The sequence below is a fragment of the Ptychodera flava genome, chromosome 21 (genome assembly GCF_041260155.1).
Source record: "Ptychodera flava strain L36383 chromosome 21, AS_Pfla_20210202, whole genome shotgun sequence".
In the NCBI taxonomy this organism is placed as follows: Eukaryota; Metazoa; Hemichordata; class Enteropneusta; family Ptychoderidae; genus Ptychodera; species Ptychodera flava.
Window position 1 is genome coordinate 20879226 of NC_091948.1, and position 20150 is coordinate 20899375.

The 20150-nt window shown below is 38.6% G+C and overlaps 1 protein-coding gene and 1 long non-coding RNA gene across 2 annotated transcripts; one reads left to right on the forward strand and one right to left on the reverse strand.

The window, feature by feature from the left end:
• Positions 1-474: 474 nt before the first annotated feature.
• LOC139121693 (somatostatin receptor type 5-like) lies at positions 475-11267 on the reverse strand. The gene is made up of 2 exons (XM_070686779.1): positions 11116-11267; positions 475-2599 (listed from the first exon to the last, which is right to left on the reverse strand). The coding sequence occupies exon 2, from the start codon at positions 2403-2405 to the stop codon at positions 1299-1301; it is 1107 nt and encodes a 368-aa protein (XP_070542880.1). The 5' UTR covers positions 2406-2599; positions 11116-11267; the 3' UTR covers positions 475-1298.
• Positions 11268-16195: 4928 nt separating this feature from the next.
• Positions 16196-19833, forward strand: LOC139121695 (uncharacterized). The gene is made up of 2 exons (XR_011549334.1): positions 16196-16690; positions 18850-19833. It is a non-coding gene; the product is annotated as an uncharacterized lncRNA (long non-coding RNA).
• The last annotated feature ends 317 nt before the right edge of the window (positions 19834-20150 follow it).

The following is a 20150-nucleotide window of genomic DNA, read 5'->3' on the forward strand; positions in this document are numbered from 1 at the left end:
GTAATTGATAGATTTCTATTGCAGTCTCTTAAAAAGGTGTTTGGGTCGGTAATATGCCTCCTCAGAGCGGACAAACATAAAAGAGTGTTCATTTTTGTACGAAAGAGGGCCATGCATAGCTTGTAATTAGTCATGCGTTTGCCCTTGTTTTATCATGTGATGTTTTCTCGCGGGGACAGATCTGGTCTCTGAGGACACGCACTCTTCCGTGAACATTCCTTACATCAGGATATAAACTACGTCACGGACATGTACGGATGTACTGATAGCACATGCTGCACAGGCTGGATGAAAATGTCAGCTCTTAATTCCTAATGTATGGAATAATGCTCTCCTTAACGTTCGGATAAATTCATGGTAAAGGTCGGGCACATTAAACTTGTTCAATGTGTAATCTTCTTTACTAAATTCTGGGCATCAGGAATTTCGATGCTGACAAGAACGAGAAAATTAAAAAGACATGCAGGCAGATACTCTCGGAAACCTAGTTTTATTTCATGTTCTTGAACCTTGTGGACTACTTAGGTGAAATGTCAGTAAACACGTCTCGGATTTCTTTTGCCAAAACTCATCCTGTTGGGGAGATTCTTCACTGTTTGCCCGTCAATTTACGTACTTCAAGATTCCCATGAAGTGTCTTATTGCTGGCGGTGACTGTCACCTTCGATGATACGTCACCGATGCAATCTATCAATTAACCTTCTCAGCGTCTTATCATGTCTGGTCGACGAATTCATGACGTTGTAGTCATCACAGAGATCCCCGAATGCGGCTCTGATGCTAGCGATTGTCACAGCAACTCTTTGAAAACGTGCTTTCCGCAAACCTAGGGCATGTCACTTACACTACGTGCACACACCATAAGAGGTTTGAATTACTTTCAAGAGAATGTAAAGGACTCTCACGCCGGTCCTCTCGAAGATATATCGTAAAAATATTTTTGCGTAACACAATGGGTCTACCACAAAAAGACTTAAACTGAACATTCTGACCTAAACAGATATAACTATGTTGATATGCTATCCAAAAAAGTATTGGTGTGTGAAATCCCACATGTAATTAAAGTCTCCCTCAGTTTGGTTTCAATTCTATTATCATCATTGATTGGTTTAACTCTGGAGTTCATCTTCAGCGTGTTTAGACCTCTGAACATTGTAATTTGGAGGACAGCAGTAAAAGCGTCGACACAACCGACTGGCTTTCTGTATCACATTATTTTCACGAAAAAGCAATTACCCCGATTACATTTCCCTCTAAACTCGAAGACTGATAGAAAATCTGACGCGACCTTTTTCGATCTAGATCGTACGACGTCTCTGCCTTCGAGCCTTGTGTTGATCAGAAGTCAAACCCAGCACTGAGAAGCTGTGAGTATCCATTACCGGGTACGATTTGGCCGACTCGGCGACACTTGAGCGTCGATAATCTCTTGACCAACTTCTGAGGATCCAGTTCCTGTACTCCCCCGTAATGCCCTTTGAGTCCCTGGCACTCCACAGAGGCACAATGCTGATGAATCCCTGCCTGAAGTTTTCACTGAAGAGGATGTAGATTAGTGGGTTGATGCAGCTGTCGGCGAGAGCGAAGCAGCGACTGGCAATGTAGGCGGCAAACGCGTCATAGCTTTGGCTATCGGGTTTTTTGCTCATCCTGATTAGGAGGATAAGATAGTAAGGCAGCCATGAAACGCCGTAAATAATACTTATCAATACAGCTAGTTTAGTAACCCCCTTCGTTGGCTTCCTGCTTGGTTTAGCTCCCTCCCCATCCGGTTTCCACCGCCCCTTTGTGAAGCTCTTCAGAACAAGGATGAAAAGAATCGAAACAATCAGAAGAGGGATTGCATAGACACACGCGAACGTATAGATGACGTGCCAGTGATCGCCGTAGTACTGTGGCCACACATACAAACAACTCTTCACCCGGTTGCTACTTTGGGAATCCACGGAGGCGTAAAGCCACATTGGCAGGGCGAACAGAACAGCCACGATCCAGATGGCGACGATTGCAATTCTGGCACGCTTCATACTCCGCAGCCGCGCCGCTGCCTCAGGGTGGGCAATCACGAGGTATCTATCTACGGCCAGCATAATAAGAGTATATGCAGTTATAAACTGATTGAGCGTATCCAGCGGAAGGGTAAGTTTACAAAGAGTACTGCCAAATATCCAACGACTTTGAGAGAACTGGTAGGCTAGGAAAGGTATCGCCACACCAAGCATGAGATCGGCCAGTGCTATGTTGAGAAAATACATATTTGGTATAGTTTTCATTTTCGATTGGCTCAGAATGGCGGCTACAGTGCCACAGTTACCTACAACGCCAATGACAACGATGAGACCGAGGACAGCAGGTGCCACAGCGTGGATTGGTTGATTCAGATCGTACTCGAACACGGGAGCCATTTCTCTGGATGTATGGAAGAGTCAAGGGGATGCCGATTCTTTAATGGGTGTTTTCGAAGTACGTGCCGGCGAAGAGTTGCCCAACGAAATCAGAGGAATACTTTAATTTTGGTCTTTTCTTGTTTGCCAGAGTGCTCACATCACCAAACAGGTGTTGGCATTTGTGCGAACGGACATCTTTCAGCTGAACTAGTCTGCAAAGAATAAAAAAGTTTTATTTATAGCATGATTAGTACACGGTCCTCCTGTCCTTAATAACGTCTGAAACCATCCTATCCGTCATATCTCCATAAAAATATCAACTCTCCTGCCGAGCATGTCACTTGCACATATGCAACAAATACGGCGAATACAATAATTTATTACAGAGGTTTAATGGTATATGAATCACGTTGTTCCAGCTCGCTCCGTTCGCTAGAGAAGGCATGTCACTATGCGTAAACTGTAACCCCTGTCCAAGCAAAGTAATCCTACCTAACTGAAATCACATTTTTTATCTGACACCTTGCTCCCAAAATAGTTGCAATCATATTTGTTTTGTCGAAAAAAACTTCAAGCGTCACTTGCAAATGTCATTATCCCCAAAATAACAAAAATAAGAGCGATAGACACTGCCCCTAATTGGGTACAGGTGAAAAACACAAAGTAACCCTATTGCTTATGGGCTTAAACCGTTGTGTTAGAGTCAAAAACAGGGCTAAAAGTGTACAATCATTAACAGTTTCCAGGTCAAAGGTCTACATGAGGCGTAAAAGGATGGTCAAAACTATGGAACAAAATTATCATCATCGATGTCAAAGAAACCACAACTCCAGTAATTTTGTTAATGTAGTTCGTGCCCCGAAATTTAAAGACTTGAACTTTTGCCCAAACTTTCCGCAAGGGAATTTTAAACAACTCCCTTTCGAAATCAATAATAAAAATCAGGAGTCACATTGCAAAATTTGGTACAAGAGAAATGAATTACCCGATATTTACCGACACTTGAAATTAGAAATGGCCGTATTCCCTGTGTTAACTATATGGAGAAGAACAAAAAATTGATTTTTAGATAAATAGGTCGAAGAAAACTTTATTTACTCCACAAGCTTCAAAATGAGTCCCCACAAGTGGTAGAGCCAAAATTTACTGTACAAGTTTGAGACTCCGAATATCTGTCCCCGAGGCGCATTCTACCAAAAAACGTAAGTTATGTGCATTAGTATTGTATTTTCAGAAAGGGACATGTGTTGGGTTGTCATGTGAATTTAAAATAGAATGCCTTGTGTGTTTTTTGCATGATCGTCTCCATACGTTTGAGCAGAAAAATTCCATATGTCATCATATTTTTCTGCTCAGTCGTATGGCGACGATCATGCAAAAACACACAAGGCATTATATTTTTGTATTTTGTATATTCTCAAAATTACCAACAGAATAAACAGAAAATATACAACCAGATCAGTAGACGTGTGCAAATTTATCCTTCCGCTTTTACCAGACCACGCTACGAACAACACTGGGAGCTATCTGTTATACTCAAGTTTACTTATACAACCATTTTCAGTAATAGAGCGCGAAGCCACTGCAGTGAACTGCAATAAAACTGCTCACACTGATTAGTTTCAGCTGTAGCCAGCTGGCAAAGTCGACAACATTGTATGTCCCATGCAGACAGTTTGTCTGGGGAAGTTGAAATAAAAAAGATTTGTACATGGACCAGTGCTTGGTAATGTTACATTGTATCTTAATCTTGAACACAGGGTGCCAATCGTAAACTCTCATTTACAACTTGAGCCTCAGACAGAGCTAGTTTTGCCTTTGTACAAGCAGACTTTTTGGTCTTTATCAAGTAGCCTTGTTCAACACCAAAGTGGCCACGGCTACAGCTGAAACTAATTAGTGTAAGCAGTTTTATTGCAGTTCACTGCAGTGGCTTCGCGCTCTATTACTGAAAATGGTTGTATATGTATATCGGTTCTGGAGACGTGCACTTGTTACTTTCACCAGTGATATCATGATCTCAAACAAGACATTAAGGTATTGAACGTCGTCAGATTTTGTTGTCCCTGCAATTATGGGCGTGGGTTCAGTGTTAAAGATGGCTTCCTCGCCGAATTGATGAACGGCTTAAACCTACTAAGGCATCGAGCGAGATGCACAGTACCTCTATAGAGGGACTGTGCGAGATGTTTTGAAGCATATGTTAATTATTATAACATACAGTATACAGTTACAGGATATTAAGCCGAATATTTGTACTCACAATTTTATACATGCTTGATTACAATAGGTGCATGTTAAAGAAAGCGCGTATTGTGCAGTGTTTGTCTCGAGTGAGAAATTTAGGGGCCGTGGATAATTAAAATACGCGCACGCTAAACGCAATTTCTGCCGGGGGGGGGGGCTGTATTTTGATTACCGTGCGCAAAAAGTGCACCACATGTTTTTATATTGCAACATCTCGCTACACGTTTTCATGTATCGAAAAATGTTGCGGTATATTGTTTGGCGTGTACACAGCCAGTGCGGCATCGGCGCTAGACCAGCATTCTTTTGATATTCATGTTGTTCGGTATGTGGTTCGTCTTTGTCAGATTTCAAAGATTCGGTCACCAGGCGTGTGACCGCATTGTTATAATTTGTTGCAATTTCATAGCGACATAATTGCCGATTGCAGGTATGCTGATACAGAATGAGGCTTGATTTAATTTTCGCTCTCCCAAACTTTCGTTCAGGGGAAGGCGGGGGGGTGGGGTGGGGGTGGTTGAGGCCAGGCGCAATTAGTTGCGCGCGCATGTTTTAATTATCCACTGCCCCTTAGCTATTGCGAATGTAGGGCATGTCTTTAAGTATAAGTAAGCCAATATGTGTTGCATAACAATAGGGACCTATTCCGCTTGAATCTTTAGTAAGATTCTATCTACCCACCTACCTATCTACCTACCTACCTACCTACCTACCTACCTACCTACCTACCTACCTACCTATCTAACTAGCGTCCAACCATCCTACCCAGCCATCTACCTAGCTACCAAGCTACCTACCTACCTATCGTCAAAGCTTCCTACCTACCTACCCACCTACCTATCTATCTACCTACCTACCTACCTACCTACCTGCCTATGTGCCTGCACATAGATATAGATACATACATGGATAGATAGATACATAGATATGTAGGTAAATAAATACATACATACGTGCATACATAAAACATACATACATACATACATACATACATACATACATACATACATACATACATACATACATACATACATACATACATACATACATACATACATACATACATACATACATACATACTACTGACATACATACATACGTTATCATGAACACGCATGACTATTACGTTTTATATCAATGTGTAGGGCTATTCATTGTAGTGTCAAAGTTCACTCGTTCACGCGGTGGGACACATCTGAAATTACAATTTTTCAAGTGAACATTTTTATATAAAATACTGCTATGTCGACATGTCGGGTTATTTGAAATCCATGCAGAGTCAACGTTTTGGAGAGTCAGAAAACTTTATAATCAAACAAAAATGAGATCTTAACTAACCAAGGAAAGATGTATAATTCCTCGACTATATTGAGTTTACTCAATATATTATGTGAGACGTGTCTTACAAACATAATATATGTAATATGATACTATCAATCAGACATATGGTTTATTTTTCTTATCATGATATAAAATCTTAAGATTGACGGCACGAGTTTTTCATAATGATAGCAAGTGTTGATACAATCTACATTATGTGATCAATTTTGTTTTGGTTCGTGTTTTTCCGTCGAAGTCACTACTTTAGCGTTCAGAGCTCGTCTTGTTTTTCCCAGTAACCGCTGTAGTAAAATGGAGACGAGTGTCTTAAATTGCATAATCCAGCAATATCCTTATCCTACCATCGTGATATGCGTAATAAAACAAAATGTACTTCCGCTCGAGTGATTTAGAGACGTCGCAAGAAGGCTAATAAATGTCAGAACATAAGCGAGATCAGAGTGCACCTAACTCGAAGAAGATTCATTCCTATGTAGCATCCGGTTTAGCAAACATCCTTTACATTCATGCACCGTATTCAGTAAAATTCGAGTAAGACATATGCCTGCCTCAATCGCAATGAGTATCAGTCTTTGAATAGCAGATCCGGAGTTTTCATTATCGTACTGTGTTTAGAATATTCTATATATAGCGACGGCCTGTGTGTTTTTTTTTGTTGTAGCTTTTTCTATCGAGCTTTATGATACAGTTCAATCCCATGGTAATCCATCTGTGGCTGTAATCAAGGAGTGGGCTGCATTTTGGTTTCAGAGATGACGATTAGGTACTTGTAATTGATTCACCGATTGCTTCTCTTCTGAAATATTACGTGGTAGGATGTCTCTTTACAGCTCGCAACTACAATGTGTCGCAGAGGGCGTGTTAATTCGCAACACCGTACCTTTGTTGCTCGTAGTAATGTTGGTTTGCGCTTCACTCAATTATAAAAGAAACAAGTTCCCAATTTTGCATCAGTTCTCGAAGTCCCAACGATGATCTGGTCACCGAGTTTGCACACCATCAATTTTCTCTGTTTTTTTACTGAATCACAACTAAGAATCTAAAATTAAATTTTGCACTCGCCCGGCAGCCGTGCTTTATGTCGCGCATGCCAAAATCTCGTAAGCATGTATATTAGCCTGCGGCGGAGTCTATTGCTTTAATTTAATATTTATCAGGGAATGAATGTTAATGCTAAGACATATAATATATCCATGGATCACAAACGCATTTAAAAAGCCACAAAGTGTCTCTAGCCCTGTTAAATTCTTCAAAGCATAAAGTACAGTTTTGGTCAAAATATCATTCCATACACTTTTTTATGTTGGTTTGTTAACGTAATTAGCTATTCAAAAAATTGAAGATTAATATCGTAACGGACTATAAGTATCATCAAATTTTAATTACAACGTCAGTTTTGCTCTTAAAAGTCTTTCTTTTATAAGTAATAAAAACACCGGTGCCTATCAACTCCTCGGTTTGATAGATACAGAGAGTCACGTGGACACTGGTGTGTTACGACATAGCGAGCCACTGAGTCGGTTACCCTCACGGGAACAAACACACGCTATAGCCAATATTTTATTCAGTTGGGGAAGTAAAGATATCAGATATCGTTTGAGGCGTTTAGATCGTTCAATAAATTCCATTTAAAGAGTCGCGCGGCATCGCAATTGATAGAAATTGATCGATGTCTAAAAACGCGACGTTGCGACATTTTTGTTATGCTGTGAATTCAAATGTAAGCGTGAAGCCTTCTCATTGGTGCGTTTATGGAAATTAAGTACACAAAAGAATACATTTGAATGGATTTCCGCATATATTAACATCAAGACAGGAGAAAAAAACTTTCGGGAAAACTTTCAACGTTGCCTAGAAATTATGAAGACATATATATGGATAACCCCAAGCATCAGTATCGATATTTTGTTATTAAACAGGCCACCGACGTGCATAAGAGACACATTAATTCATATCAAAAGAAAATGAACTTGTTCCGGACCCATATTCTGCGAATCAATTGTATAAGTCCCAAAGATGCGCTCGAACAAAATCTAATTTCTCCAAAGAAGATATTTATTTACGATCGGGATATAAAACAAAACTGCGTTCCTCAAGGATACTGGTAAACACAACTAAGGGCAACGTGAAATTGCTTTATTCGGCAGTAGCACTTTGCGTCGTACAGTGGTACTACAATAACAGGGAAATTAGACTCCAAACTCTACCAACTGTCGTGCTTTAAATAGCACAGTATTGTCTCTAGGCGTATTTTTGTGACGGGATATGACAACTCAGTCTCTTCTTACGGTAGAATGCACCTCGGGGACAGATATTCGGACTCCAAAATTTTTACAATTTAATTTTTTTTTTACAATTCTTTTCTGCTCTACCATTTGTAGAGACTCATAGCAAAGCTCTTGTAGTTCATTTTTCAAAACATCGAAAAGTTTACTTTTCTCTATACACTTAACACAGCTAGCGATAGAGATTTCAAATATCGGTAAATGTTAGGTGGTATGTTAGTTTTGCAAGGTGACTCCCGATTTTTATTCGTGTTTGGGTTAGAGACCATCGGAAGTTTCATCGAGGTATACGGAGTATGGGCGAAAGTTTAAGTCTTACACTTTCGAGGTGCATACTACCTTAATGTGGGTCAAGATGTCAACTCATGCAATTATTCCGATTGAATTAACGTAACTTTTCCGGCTATCGAACGTACAGTGTTTTCGTCACTAATTTAATTATTTAATTAGTTACCACGATTTTGTCTCACTCGAACGGAATTTCTGCGATACAATAAATTTTAACGTGTGTTTCCGGTTGAAAACGCTTATAATTTGTCACAACTGAAGTTCCATGTATATGGCAAATAATGTTAACAATTTTTTTGTTTCAGTTCAACATCGTCGTCTTTTCCAGTCTATGCTGAAGTGTACAAAAACACGGAGTCGACTACATCGATCAGGACCGATGAAACATTGTGTTACATCACGAAGCCAGTAGAAACTGGTTCAAAGTTGCAACTGCGCACGCTCAACAAGAGGAGTTATAAAACAATAAGAGCACTGTAAGAAAAGCGGATAAAACACGGAATTAAAAGACAAAACCACCTTATTTCAATCTTAAACCAGGAAAATTGGGACAAAATGAGATTAACACACTAGAAAGGGAGTTATGAAGTCATTGCTTCCATTCTAGTATTTTTAATCGCGTTTTTTATCCCGATTTTCCGGTTTTAATCAAGAAAATCAGATTAAACGCCGCTTCTTTTTTGTTTTTATTTAATCCATCATCCAAAAAAGCAATGCCCAATTACAGGATGAGGTACCCAATGAAGAGTAAAGTACCTCGCTCAAGGGCACAACACAACACCGTGCTAGAGTCTGACTCACCATCCTCCAACAGTGAGTCCGTTACTCTGGTCTCAAACTCACCATCCTCTGATAATGAGACCGGTACCCTAACCACTGCCCAATGGTGCCTCCCGTGGAGGTTGGATTTGGTTTTGTCTAAAAGAGTGATGGACCCCTCGTAAACATGTCTCATTTAACATTTCCTGTCGCTAATGTAGATTGATGGAGTAAGAGTGATAGTGTAATTTATATCAGTGACCGATTGCCCGTACACCTATTTTCTGGTTGTTTTTTAAAATCCGTCGGTCGTAAATCATTTGCTAATATTAAAGACAATCGCAAATTTTAGTTTCGTATATTCGAACGACCAATTGATTGATGCCAATAATGAATGCTTTCTCAATTCGTCTTTATATGGTCCATGTAGCTTCTCCCCTAAATTTCATTATGATAGAAATAAATTAGATGATGAACCAAACAACTGTAAATGTATTTTTCTGATTAATTACACCTTCCTCTCGATGGAAAACAAACAATGTCATTTTTCTCTATGATAAGTGCATTCATGTTCATAATAACGGGCTCTTAAATATTCCAGTTAATGCGAAATTCATTTAACATTTGGTTTTAGTACAGCTGTGCACGGTTCCCTAATTTCTGAAAAACATTCATAGCTATTCATAAAACAAAAATGGACTGATATTTTTACCCACGACTTGTAGATGAATGTATTGGCATTTACGACGACGAAACATATGTTTTGTAGTAGTTTGAAAGGAAAAGGCAGCACATTGTAAGGACTGCAAAGTGCATTGTACATTAAGTTTAAAGTACGCAACGTCGACAAATATGTAACTTTTAATTTAGCATTTTACCAAATAAAAATGCAATCCTTTTTCATCATGTATAAAATTATGCATACACGCTAAGTACATTCGTACACATATACATGTACTTGTACGTCTGTATACATGTTCGTAGATACATATATAACTACAGACAGCTAGGCCACCTACCTACCTATCTACCTAACTACCTACCTACCTACCTACCTACCTACCTACCTACTTTCCTACCTACCTAGATATATACATAGATACAGAGAAACATAGATTCATAGATACATAGACACATAGATACATAGATACATAGATACATACATAGATACATACATAGATACATAGATACATACATACATACATACATACATTATACATACACTACATACATACATACATACATACATACATACATACATACATACATACATACATACATACATACATACATACATACATACATACATACATACATACATACATACATACATACATACACTCATTTAAGGCAGTATGCGCCTCTTAACTGAAAGACTTAAACGTTTGTTCAAACTTTCTTGATGAATATTTCAACTATTCTCTTTCAAAATCAAGAATAAAAATCAGATGTCACTATAGAAACACAAATTACCCCTAATTTACTGATATTTTAAAATTCAAAATTGCCGTCGTCCCTGTGTTAACTCTATGGAAAAAAAATAATTTTTTTTAATTTCGGAAATATTAAGCCGGTGAAAAGTTTTTCTACACTAAGAGCTTTGAGAAGAGAATTGTAAAGTTTAGTAGCGAGCCCGAATATGTGTCCTCGAGGCGCTTTCTATCTTAACTATGTAGTATTTACTTCTGTACACCGCCATGAAAACTGCTGTACAGGACAGGGCCCTCCTTTAACCATGGAATTGCTCCGTACACTGCACTACACTTCACTTCAAACATACGTCACACTATGAATCTCGAGGTACTAACCTTCCACCAAATGACACTTTTCCTCCGAAACGCTATAATGTCTTCCACAATCACAAAGTCCTTGTCAACGGCACATTGAATAAACGCTCGGCGTTAAAACAAGAATTTGCTTTAAACCACGACTTTAGACGAAGTGAAAATTCGTGTATGTATTAAATAACGCTTTCGGCATAGATCGATCATCTCATGGTCGATAAAGCCGCCTTTTTACAAAATTAATCATAAAAGGCGCGATATTGATTGTTCTTTAGGCAGTCTCATTTATACCTTTCATATTTCGATCGGGATATGTAAAACATCTTTCATGATGGAATAAACCCCATGCAATAATTTCAATACCCAAAATACAATTTTTCATCAGGGTCACACCTCTCTCTGATTTTCTTTTCCCAGATTTATTTCTGCATCATGAGTAAAATACTGTTTCACCGCTTGAATGTTCAATACCCTGTGTAAATTGAAGATGATAGTATTAAGGCAGCACATTAAAGTGCAATCAGTTATCATATTATCATGAATGATATTATCAATCATACGCAAAAATACATGCCGTCGCAAGATATACTTTCAAATTCTTAAAGAGCGTACAATACGAATCAACCGACTCAATCTCTGTCTGTCTGTCTGTCTGTCTGCCTGTCTCTCTCACTCACTCACTAACTCTCTCTCTGTCTCTCAGTCTCTCTGTTTCTGTGTCTGTCTATCTGTCTGTCTGTCTGTCTGTCTGTCTTTGTCTGTCTGTCTGTTTGTCTGTCTGTCTGTCTCTGTGTCGTCGTCTGTCTGTCTGTCTGTCTGTCTCTCTATCTGTGTCTGTCTGTGTCTGTCTCTGTCTCTGTCCGTCTCTCTCTCTCTCTCTCTCTCTCTCTCTCTCTCTCTCTCTCTCTCTCTCTCTCTCTCTCTCTCTCTCTCTCTCTCTCTCTCTCTCTCTCTCTCTCTCTCTCTCTCTCTCTCTCTCTCTCTCTCTCTCTCTCTCTCTCTCTCTCTCTCTCTCTCCCTTTAATTTGAAAGTTAGTGCGTCGGTTCCAACGGTAGCAACTTTTGAGATGGTCACCTTTTTGGTGTTTTAGAAGGACAAAGAATATCAAAACATGTCCTTTAACTTGTCTTTTAGAGTAGATTGAAGACATGAATTTTTCATATCATCATGGGCGCTTTTGAAATAAACCAAATCAAATTACAAGAAACCTTCTATGTTAGCATGACATTTTAGTACTTGATTGGTAAATTTACATTAGTGAAAATATTGATTGTGTTCGGTATTTTCAATAATTCATAGTCCTGTAAAATATGAACCTAATAACATAGTGTAATATAGTTTCAATTAATGTCTCTTGCCATTAATATGATATACTTACGTTCATACATCATATATGCACATACGAACACAAAGTTACATAAACAAACATATGTGTGTATACTGTATATATATATATATATATATATATATATATATATATATGTATATATATTTATATTTATATATATATTATTACTTTGTACTTGTGTAACGCCTTCCTTTCATCGTAGTAATTAACTTGAACTGTAGTAACCCCACAGTAACCTCCAAGACTACACTGTGTTTCTATGCTTATTCCCTTGACGATTGTAGTTTCCTATTGCCCACTAAGACTGTTTACGTTCACAACCTTGAAGTAACCGTCACAGTCTTGTGTTGAGTGATGTACTGTTTTAACAGATGCTAAACTCATTAGAAATGACCGGAGGTTGACGCTGACTCAAACTTCGGGTTGAAAGAACACTTCATCCTGTATTGACAATATTTCCTGTCCTGTCCTTTCCGACATATCTGTATTTAATTAAAGTTGTAGGTTAAGTCATTCATTATAATATGTAGATTTGGTAGATTTGAAAACTATTTAAGTTGTACACTATACAGAGATAGCGTCGGTAAAGAAATAGGCACACAATAGACACATTACATAGTACGACATTATATATGACTTGTATAATGAAAAAAAAGGTTTAATGCGCAACATTTATTGATCATATTCTTAACTTCTGGACGAAAAATGCTTGCAATACCCTATGCTGGCTCTGAAAACTTGTAAATTCGGCACAGGCGGCGCTCTTACAGTCATGTTGGGTTATCCAACAGCAAGATGGCCCACGTTTAACATTCTAAGGCAAAGATCGTTCACGTAGTCCTAGGTACCATAAGCATAGTTCACACTAGCCGACCTTGCATGAAATACCTCCTTGAAAGAAGAGGTTCAAATTATATCTTCAAGAAGGAGAGGGAGCAAAACTCACTTGCTAAAATAGAGATCATACGTACAATGACCAGCGGGGGGAGAGTATTAGATTATCCGGGACAACACCCTTTATTTTCGGCACAAGTGCTTCCAAAAGTCTGCAAGGAAAGAAAGATCAGCATATATTTGAGGGATCCTTAAACAGTTCAGACTGAGAAGAGTACTAGTAATTAATTCTAAAAGGGCTTTGTGGCCAAACGAACTACACTACAGCGTTCATCAGGGAAGGAGCATGCGCAATAGGCTGATGCAGCTATTTTGAGGAAGTTCAAAATTGAACGTCACCCAATTTTAATGCAATAATACAGAATCATGTTTATATAAACAGTTGTATTGCATCCCTACCAGACGGCTTCAAAAGAAACAAACATGCAACGGCTACGCTTTTGAAATCACTCAAAAATGAAATCATTGATTTGAACCTAGTCTGGTCGTGAGATTCCGTCTTATGCACAATGTACACGTATATTGTAACATTAAAATATACTTCAATGGAAAGAAGTACATATCAGCTTTCTCCAATTCATCTAACCGAAATCACCGAGCAAAATCGATATTTCCCTGCGAAAACAATCGTGGAAAAGTAATTGGACGGAGTGGAATCGATCCGTTATGTAATAAATTCACAACGGGCTTTAGTTAAAGGGAATGGCGACTCTATGGCATTCATGATAGAGGCCACATCGTGTAACGACGTGTATGGACGTTGAAATCAGCCAAAATGCGTCAATTTAAGTTAGTACACGCGCCTCGAAAGTGAACGACTTAAAACTTTTGCTCAAACTTTCCTTAATGCAACTTTCAGCTATTCTCTCACCAAATCAAGAAAAAATTCAGGGATTGTCGTGCATAGTTTGGTACTAGAGAAACTAAGTAGGCGGCGTAAAATAAATTCTTTGTTTGCCGTCCGCGTGCGGGTAGGTTTTTGGACGAAATCTGAAAAACAAACACAGATCGTCTACTCAAAAATATGTGCCCTTCCTTTGTCCGCAATGACACATTCCGAGTGCCATCACGCAGCGGTTTACTTAAATGTCGCAAAAAAAAGCGAATGTCGTAAGATCATTTCAATATAAATCAGATTATCATGAAGGGGTACATCAGCCGCTTTACGTATAATGTGTACATCTGCACCTCATGATGTAACGGACTGCAGAGTACCGTAAGATCGATCAACTGTTTTCACAAGTTGATTTCTCCCTCAAAATTTCAAGTTAGCGGAAGTGCGTGAAATTGTTTTGGTCTCCATATAAGACGGATTGAAAACAATTCTTGACTGCTTTAACTTCGAATACGGAACGGAAGTTAATTCGAATTTCCATCAGCTTTTTCGCAATCCGGCGATTGATCATGATAAGCTTATTGGGTCTGCAACGTGGCAAGCAGGTACCGCAGGTGAAATGTTCCTTGTTTAATGCTCCAAATAGTTCGTACGCAGTTCAAGTTGCTCTTACTTTGAACATTTTTCTGCTACAAAACGATTGGATAATTTTATAAGTCCGGATCAGAATTCAGTTTTCAAAAATAACAATTGCCACTTGGCATCGGCTGTCTTGACAAGCAGAATATTTGGCATTTTAGTACGCAATAGCGCTAATCACTGAACGTCATTTTTCTTTCATTAATTTGCAAAAGTACATATTTTTCCTCATTTTCCGCAAGAACGAAGAAAAGAAAACCTGCTAGTGTTATTACTATAAAGTTCGCGGGTTGCACTCTGTCGACCCAGATTTTTCGGCCCGACGTTCTCGAATACCACATCGCAGAAAGATGCGGTTTTTGACCCCTGCGTTCTCTGTACTGTCACGACTACGGAAAAATGCAATTTTCCGTAGCCTTGCGAGATCTCGCAATTTCACTCAGTTTTGTGCCGATTGCCAAATTCTATTGACGGGACAAATTATCCAGCAAAATGGTATTTTCCGGGACAGAACTTTACATACTTTCTTAGGAGAGTCGTAGAAGTGACATCGCTCTTCTTAATAGGCTTATAACATTTTCTATCAAGTGAGGTTACATAAATGCCGATTTCTCCATCCCAGTGGGACGATCGTGTCTTAGTATGATGGAATAGCCGATGTACGTGTCCCGCGACACTCACGGAACCCTATTTGGCATACGGCGAAATTAAAATTACAAATGGCAAATCTGTAAGGATTGCCAAACCTGCGTAAGGCTGTACGCAAATGGTTGTTTATATGCGTAAAATATATCAAAAACGCGTACAACATGTAAGTACCTATAAAATAGCTGTATATGCAATATCGAAAACCGGTTCAAAAGTCAATGAATAAAGTATTCAATAAACATCAGTAGTGACAATGTCTTTTCGTTGGTTAGTTTTACAATCTTTAATTCAGTTCTGTTCTGTTCTCTGTCAACGGTATTCATTTCTTTACTTTTTCTGTCTACAACCTCCTCCCCATCAAAACCAAAAAATAACTTTCCATATTTATTCGAGAACTCTGAAGAAAGGAGATCTATGGTCTGAAAAAAATTGAATTTAAGAATTTAATTCGAATGATGTGATTCGCATAGTTTTATCTATCCGATCAATTTTTAATTTTAGAGCGCTTCCAAATCACCGCAGAATTTGAGCAGGAAATCATTGTCTTCAAAAAAATAAGATAACCCGCAAGATTGCATCAAAATCCTTGCTCCAAATTACGGTTGCACTGTATAACAACGCGCATGTTAAGGAACCGGTGTAGTAGGGCCCTCTAGAGGCGAAAACTGCGTTCATCACCGACTGTCTGCGTCACTGGTCAAATACAGTGCGACAATACGTCGTAAATATTGGATCTGTCATTTCGAGATCATAAACATAGCGGTGTTCGGTTGTCAATTGTCACTGCGGACTGTACGCCTTGACCGTGTGTAAGCTTACCGGTGTATTTATGCAGCGACGAATGATGTGAAGTTAAGACTTCACTTGCAGAAAGAGAAGACGTACCGTCTAACTTTTAAAATAATGGCGGGAAAGTGTTCAGAGCAATTTGAAAACGAAAATCACCAGTTCGGCTGTATCAAAGACAATTGCTCGGAGCGCACTATGCTACTGTTTGATGCCTATGCCTTGGCAATACCTTTAGGCTGGACAGGCGCCCATCATTTCTTCCTCAGGCGATCCAAATGGGGTTTTTTCTACCTCCTCACCTTTGGATGTCTTGGTATCGGCTGGGTATATGATCTCTTCCGGTTGAAGTGGCTTGTAGATGACGTGATAGCTACCGCTGGGCAAGAGGACAAAGTGTACCGTATAGACGACGCTTACCTTTTGGTAGTAATATTTGGCTGGTTAGGTAAGAATATCATGCCAATATCACTATACAGGTGGACAGAATAGCCGCTGTGATGAATGCAATGTTAACCATTCAGTTTCCTTGACGATTTTGTTTTACATCGAACAAATTGCCAAAATTTTCATTTAAGGAGCTTCGAAATTGACATGTTTACCTGCGATCATATTTGACTTTGTTTTCATGGTGTGAAATTCAAGAGCTTAGCGTTATTTTCTTATTTTCCCTGCTTCTTACGCTACCACCTATAATCAACTTTTTAAGTTGTAAATGCTAGAAAACCGATTCCTCTTTTCCGCTTTCTTCGTCTGTACACATGTACAATAACAGATAAAAATATGCTGGGGAACTCAATAGTTGCATTTACATTCAGCCTATTTAATGTAATATCCATTGACGATAGTAGATTAAGTAGTTCGTACTAGCACGAACTGAAAACATGATTTGAAGCATCCGCCCACGACTAGCGACACACTCTAAGCTCGTCATGGCATCATTGCATTTCTTAGTACCTGAATGCCGTTCCGAAATAAACGGACTTTGAGTTTGACAAAAACCATATGTTTAAATCGGAACACCAATTGTAGCCCGTTCATGATTCTGAGCTCATGTTTGATTTACTGACAGATTATACTGTTATCTGAATTATTGGGTAACCGTGATCTGAGAAGGTGATTGGAATTGAAAATCAAGTTAAGGGAGCCGTCATTATTTACGAGGGGTCGGAGGAATTTCATCAGAAACTCCGAAATTTCGCGTGACCCCTTGCCAACTATGATGAAGTTGAGTAACCCCCTCTAACTCAGAAATTTTTACTTACTCCCTTAGCAAAGTAAAATACCAATACATGTATAAATATACAGCAATAGTAAAAACCTTTCAAATCCTGTACCCTGCCAGATTGTCATCGGTTATCTCATGGCGGTTGAAAAAGGTGAAACCAACAAAAGGAAATTCAAGGTGACAACACAATGCAGATATAAAAGCTCACGCTATATCCAACCATATAGTATTTTTTAATTTGAATGGTGTCATGACAGGGTTTTCACAAGGATATCTGACTTGGCAGAATTTGAAAGTACAGGGGAGACACACCAGAGGCTGAGGGGGAAAGCGTCAGAGGGGGCTGTCCCCTATCTAGCATGGAAAATTTCGAGAAATTGATGTATGCAATGGTGTAGTCTGGTGCAATGTGACAGGTGTTTTTAGTGTGTTTTTCACTAAGAAAAACAGTTAGAACACCCAAAGGGGAGAGCACAAGATGAGGGTGTCCCCCCTCTCGCATCGAAAATTTTGAGAAATTGATGTGTGCAATGGTGCAATGTGAGAGGTGTTTCAATTTACTTCGTACAAAAAATTGAGTAACTTCCTTCTTACTCTCTACATTTTGAGCAAGCCCCCTTGAAGTTTTCAATATTTTGAGTGACCCCCTCACATTCCTTCGCCCCCAGACAGTAAATAATGACGGCTCCCTAAGGAGGGATACCCCTCAGGCACATATATTAACTTTTAAAGTGGTGTTATCTTGGTCTACTGCTTGTGTTGGTTCATCTTGAAGCTTACAGAGTACTAGAGTTTTCATCTGGATTATTTTGTGAAAATCGAAAATGTAATCTGATAGAGTTAACACAGGGATGCATAATGGCGGCCATTTTGAATTTCAAAAGTAGGTACACATTGGGTTTCGTTCAGTGAGCCCTGATTTTTATTCTTAATTTCGACAGGGGAATTATTAAAGGAAAGTTTGAATTCAATTGCATAGATTGCTTGAATAAAATGTTCAGACAACGATTCAAAAGTTTTTTTCGCCAAATGCGTTCAAATTACAAGAGACTGGTATAACCCCGTAGCAATCATCTGCTTCAATCACGCACACAAAAAATCGCTGTAAGTCCGTAGGAGAGCGCTGTTTTGCTGAGAATGGAAGAATATTTAATCTTATTATTAGTCCTGGAGAATACTTGATCTTGCCGGGATAAAATCCATAAATTTTATTTACTTAAAGGGTAAACACTCCTGCATTTTCGTCGGATTTTTGTGGATTTTAACAATTGTTAAGTGGTAAGAGAATCAAAATTAAAGTGACGAACGATGACTTTTTCATTTTAATTGTCAACTCCGACAAGACCTTGCATAAGAGTTTTTTCTGCTATCTTCTACAGGGTTACACCAATTTTACCTGAATAGGCAAGGCTGGGGTTTTTTGTACATTTGCACTCTTGGTCTACTTGGAGTTGGATGGATAATGGACATCTTTCGAATGCCTTACCTTGTCCGAGATGCCCGAGACAAAAAGCTGCGTGACCTATGCGACGACTGGGAGAAGAAAAAGGAAAAAACCAAGTCCTAACCCAGTCCAATGAATAGGTTTCGCAGCAGGAACTTAACACAGAAAATAATAACATCGTGGTGGACGTGAATGATAAGTCTATTAAGATTCTAAAGAATCTTTGTACTACTCTTCTTCCAGCGTGTACTCAAAACTATTTATTTGTATTTTTCCTCATTATGCGTCTCGTTTCAGACGTACGGTCGACAACAGTTTTAATCATCAGAGTCTGCCAGAGGCAACCATGTTCAAAAACGAGAATTGTGACTTTATACAAGACTTAGTTTTGACAACAATTATAATTTTCATCAAAAAACTGAACTATTATTGATAACTATTGACCGCTATGCTATTGAAACACAATTTGAATAGCTTATAAGATATAGTTTTTTGTAATACGTATATGTAGAAAACTGTTTGTTTGAAAGCTGATCGTATGAAACTTAGGAGCCTCTTAGTAAATAGAAGATTGGCAAGTCAAGTTTGGGAAACATATTGTTTTTTGTTTTCTCGATGTAGTATTACATAAATCTAGAAACCATTGTGTGTAGAAAACCGCCATATAACAATGTCATATACACATTTTATCCTGAACATCATTATTCAATTATCAAACACGATGATATGTAAGATTATGATTTGACACTGAAATTCATAACAGTCACTGTTTTTGTATGTTTACAATTTGCAGGGTGTACTCATTATTTCATCTACCTACCCTTCCGAATTTGATTAAACTCGTCACAGACAAGATACTGAACCATGTAACAGACACCGAGTAGCTTAATAAAAGCTCCAGTAGCTGTAACTCTTCAAATTTGTTCACCTCAAAATATCTTCCTATTCTTTCCTGGTTTTCTCTGAATTCTACCCTCTGAAGGGATATGGCTTTTGCTGCATTAGGAAATATTCCATTGTGAAACATTTTACAAGTAAATTTAAATTTTGACTATCATTTTGATTTCCCGCCATTTTCAAAAGTCGGTAATATTACAAAGGAAACAGAACATACAATGTCACAGTTGAAAACATTCACCTCTGCTCTATGCATTACATTGGACTACTCTGTGCAGTTTATGTGAAGATTTTAGTGCAGATATGAAAAGTATCCATGGTTTTTGCTTTTCTGCATGG

Excerpts from the sequence above, each read along its gene's own strand:
- LOC139121693 (XM_070686779.1), bottom strand. The coding sequence starts at position 2,405 with ATGGCTCCCGTGTTCGAGTACGATCTGAATCAACCAATCCACGCTGTG.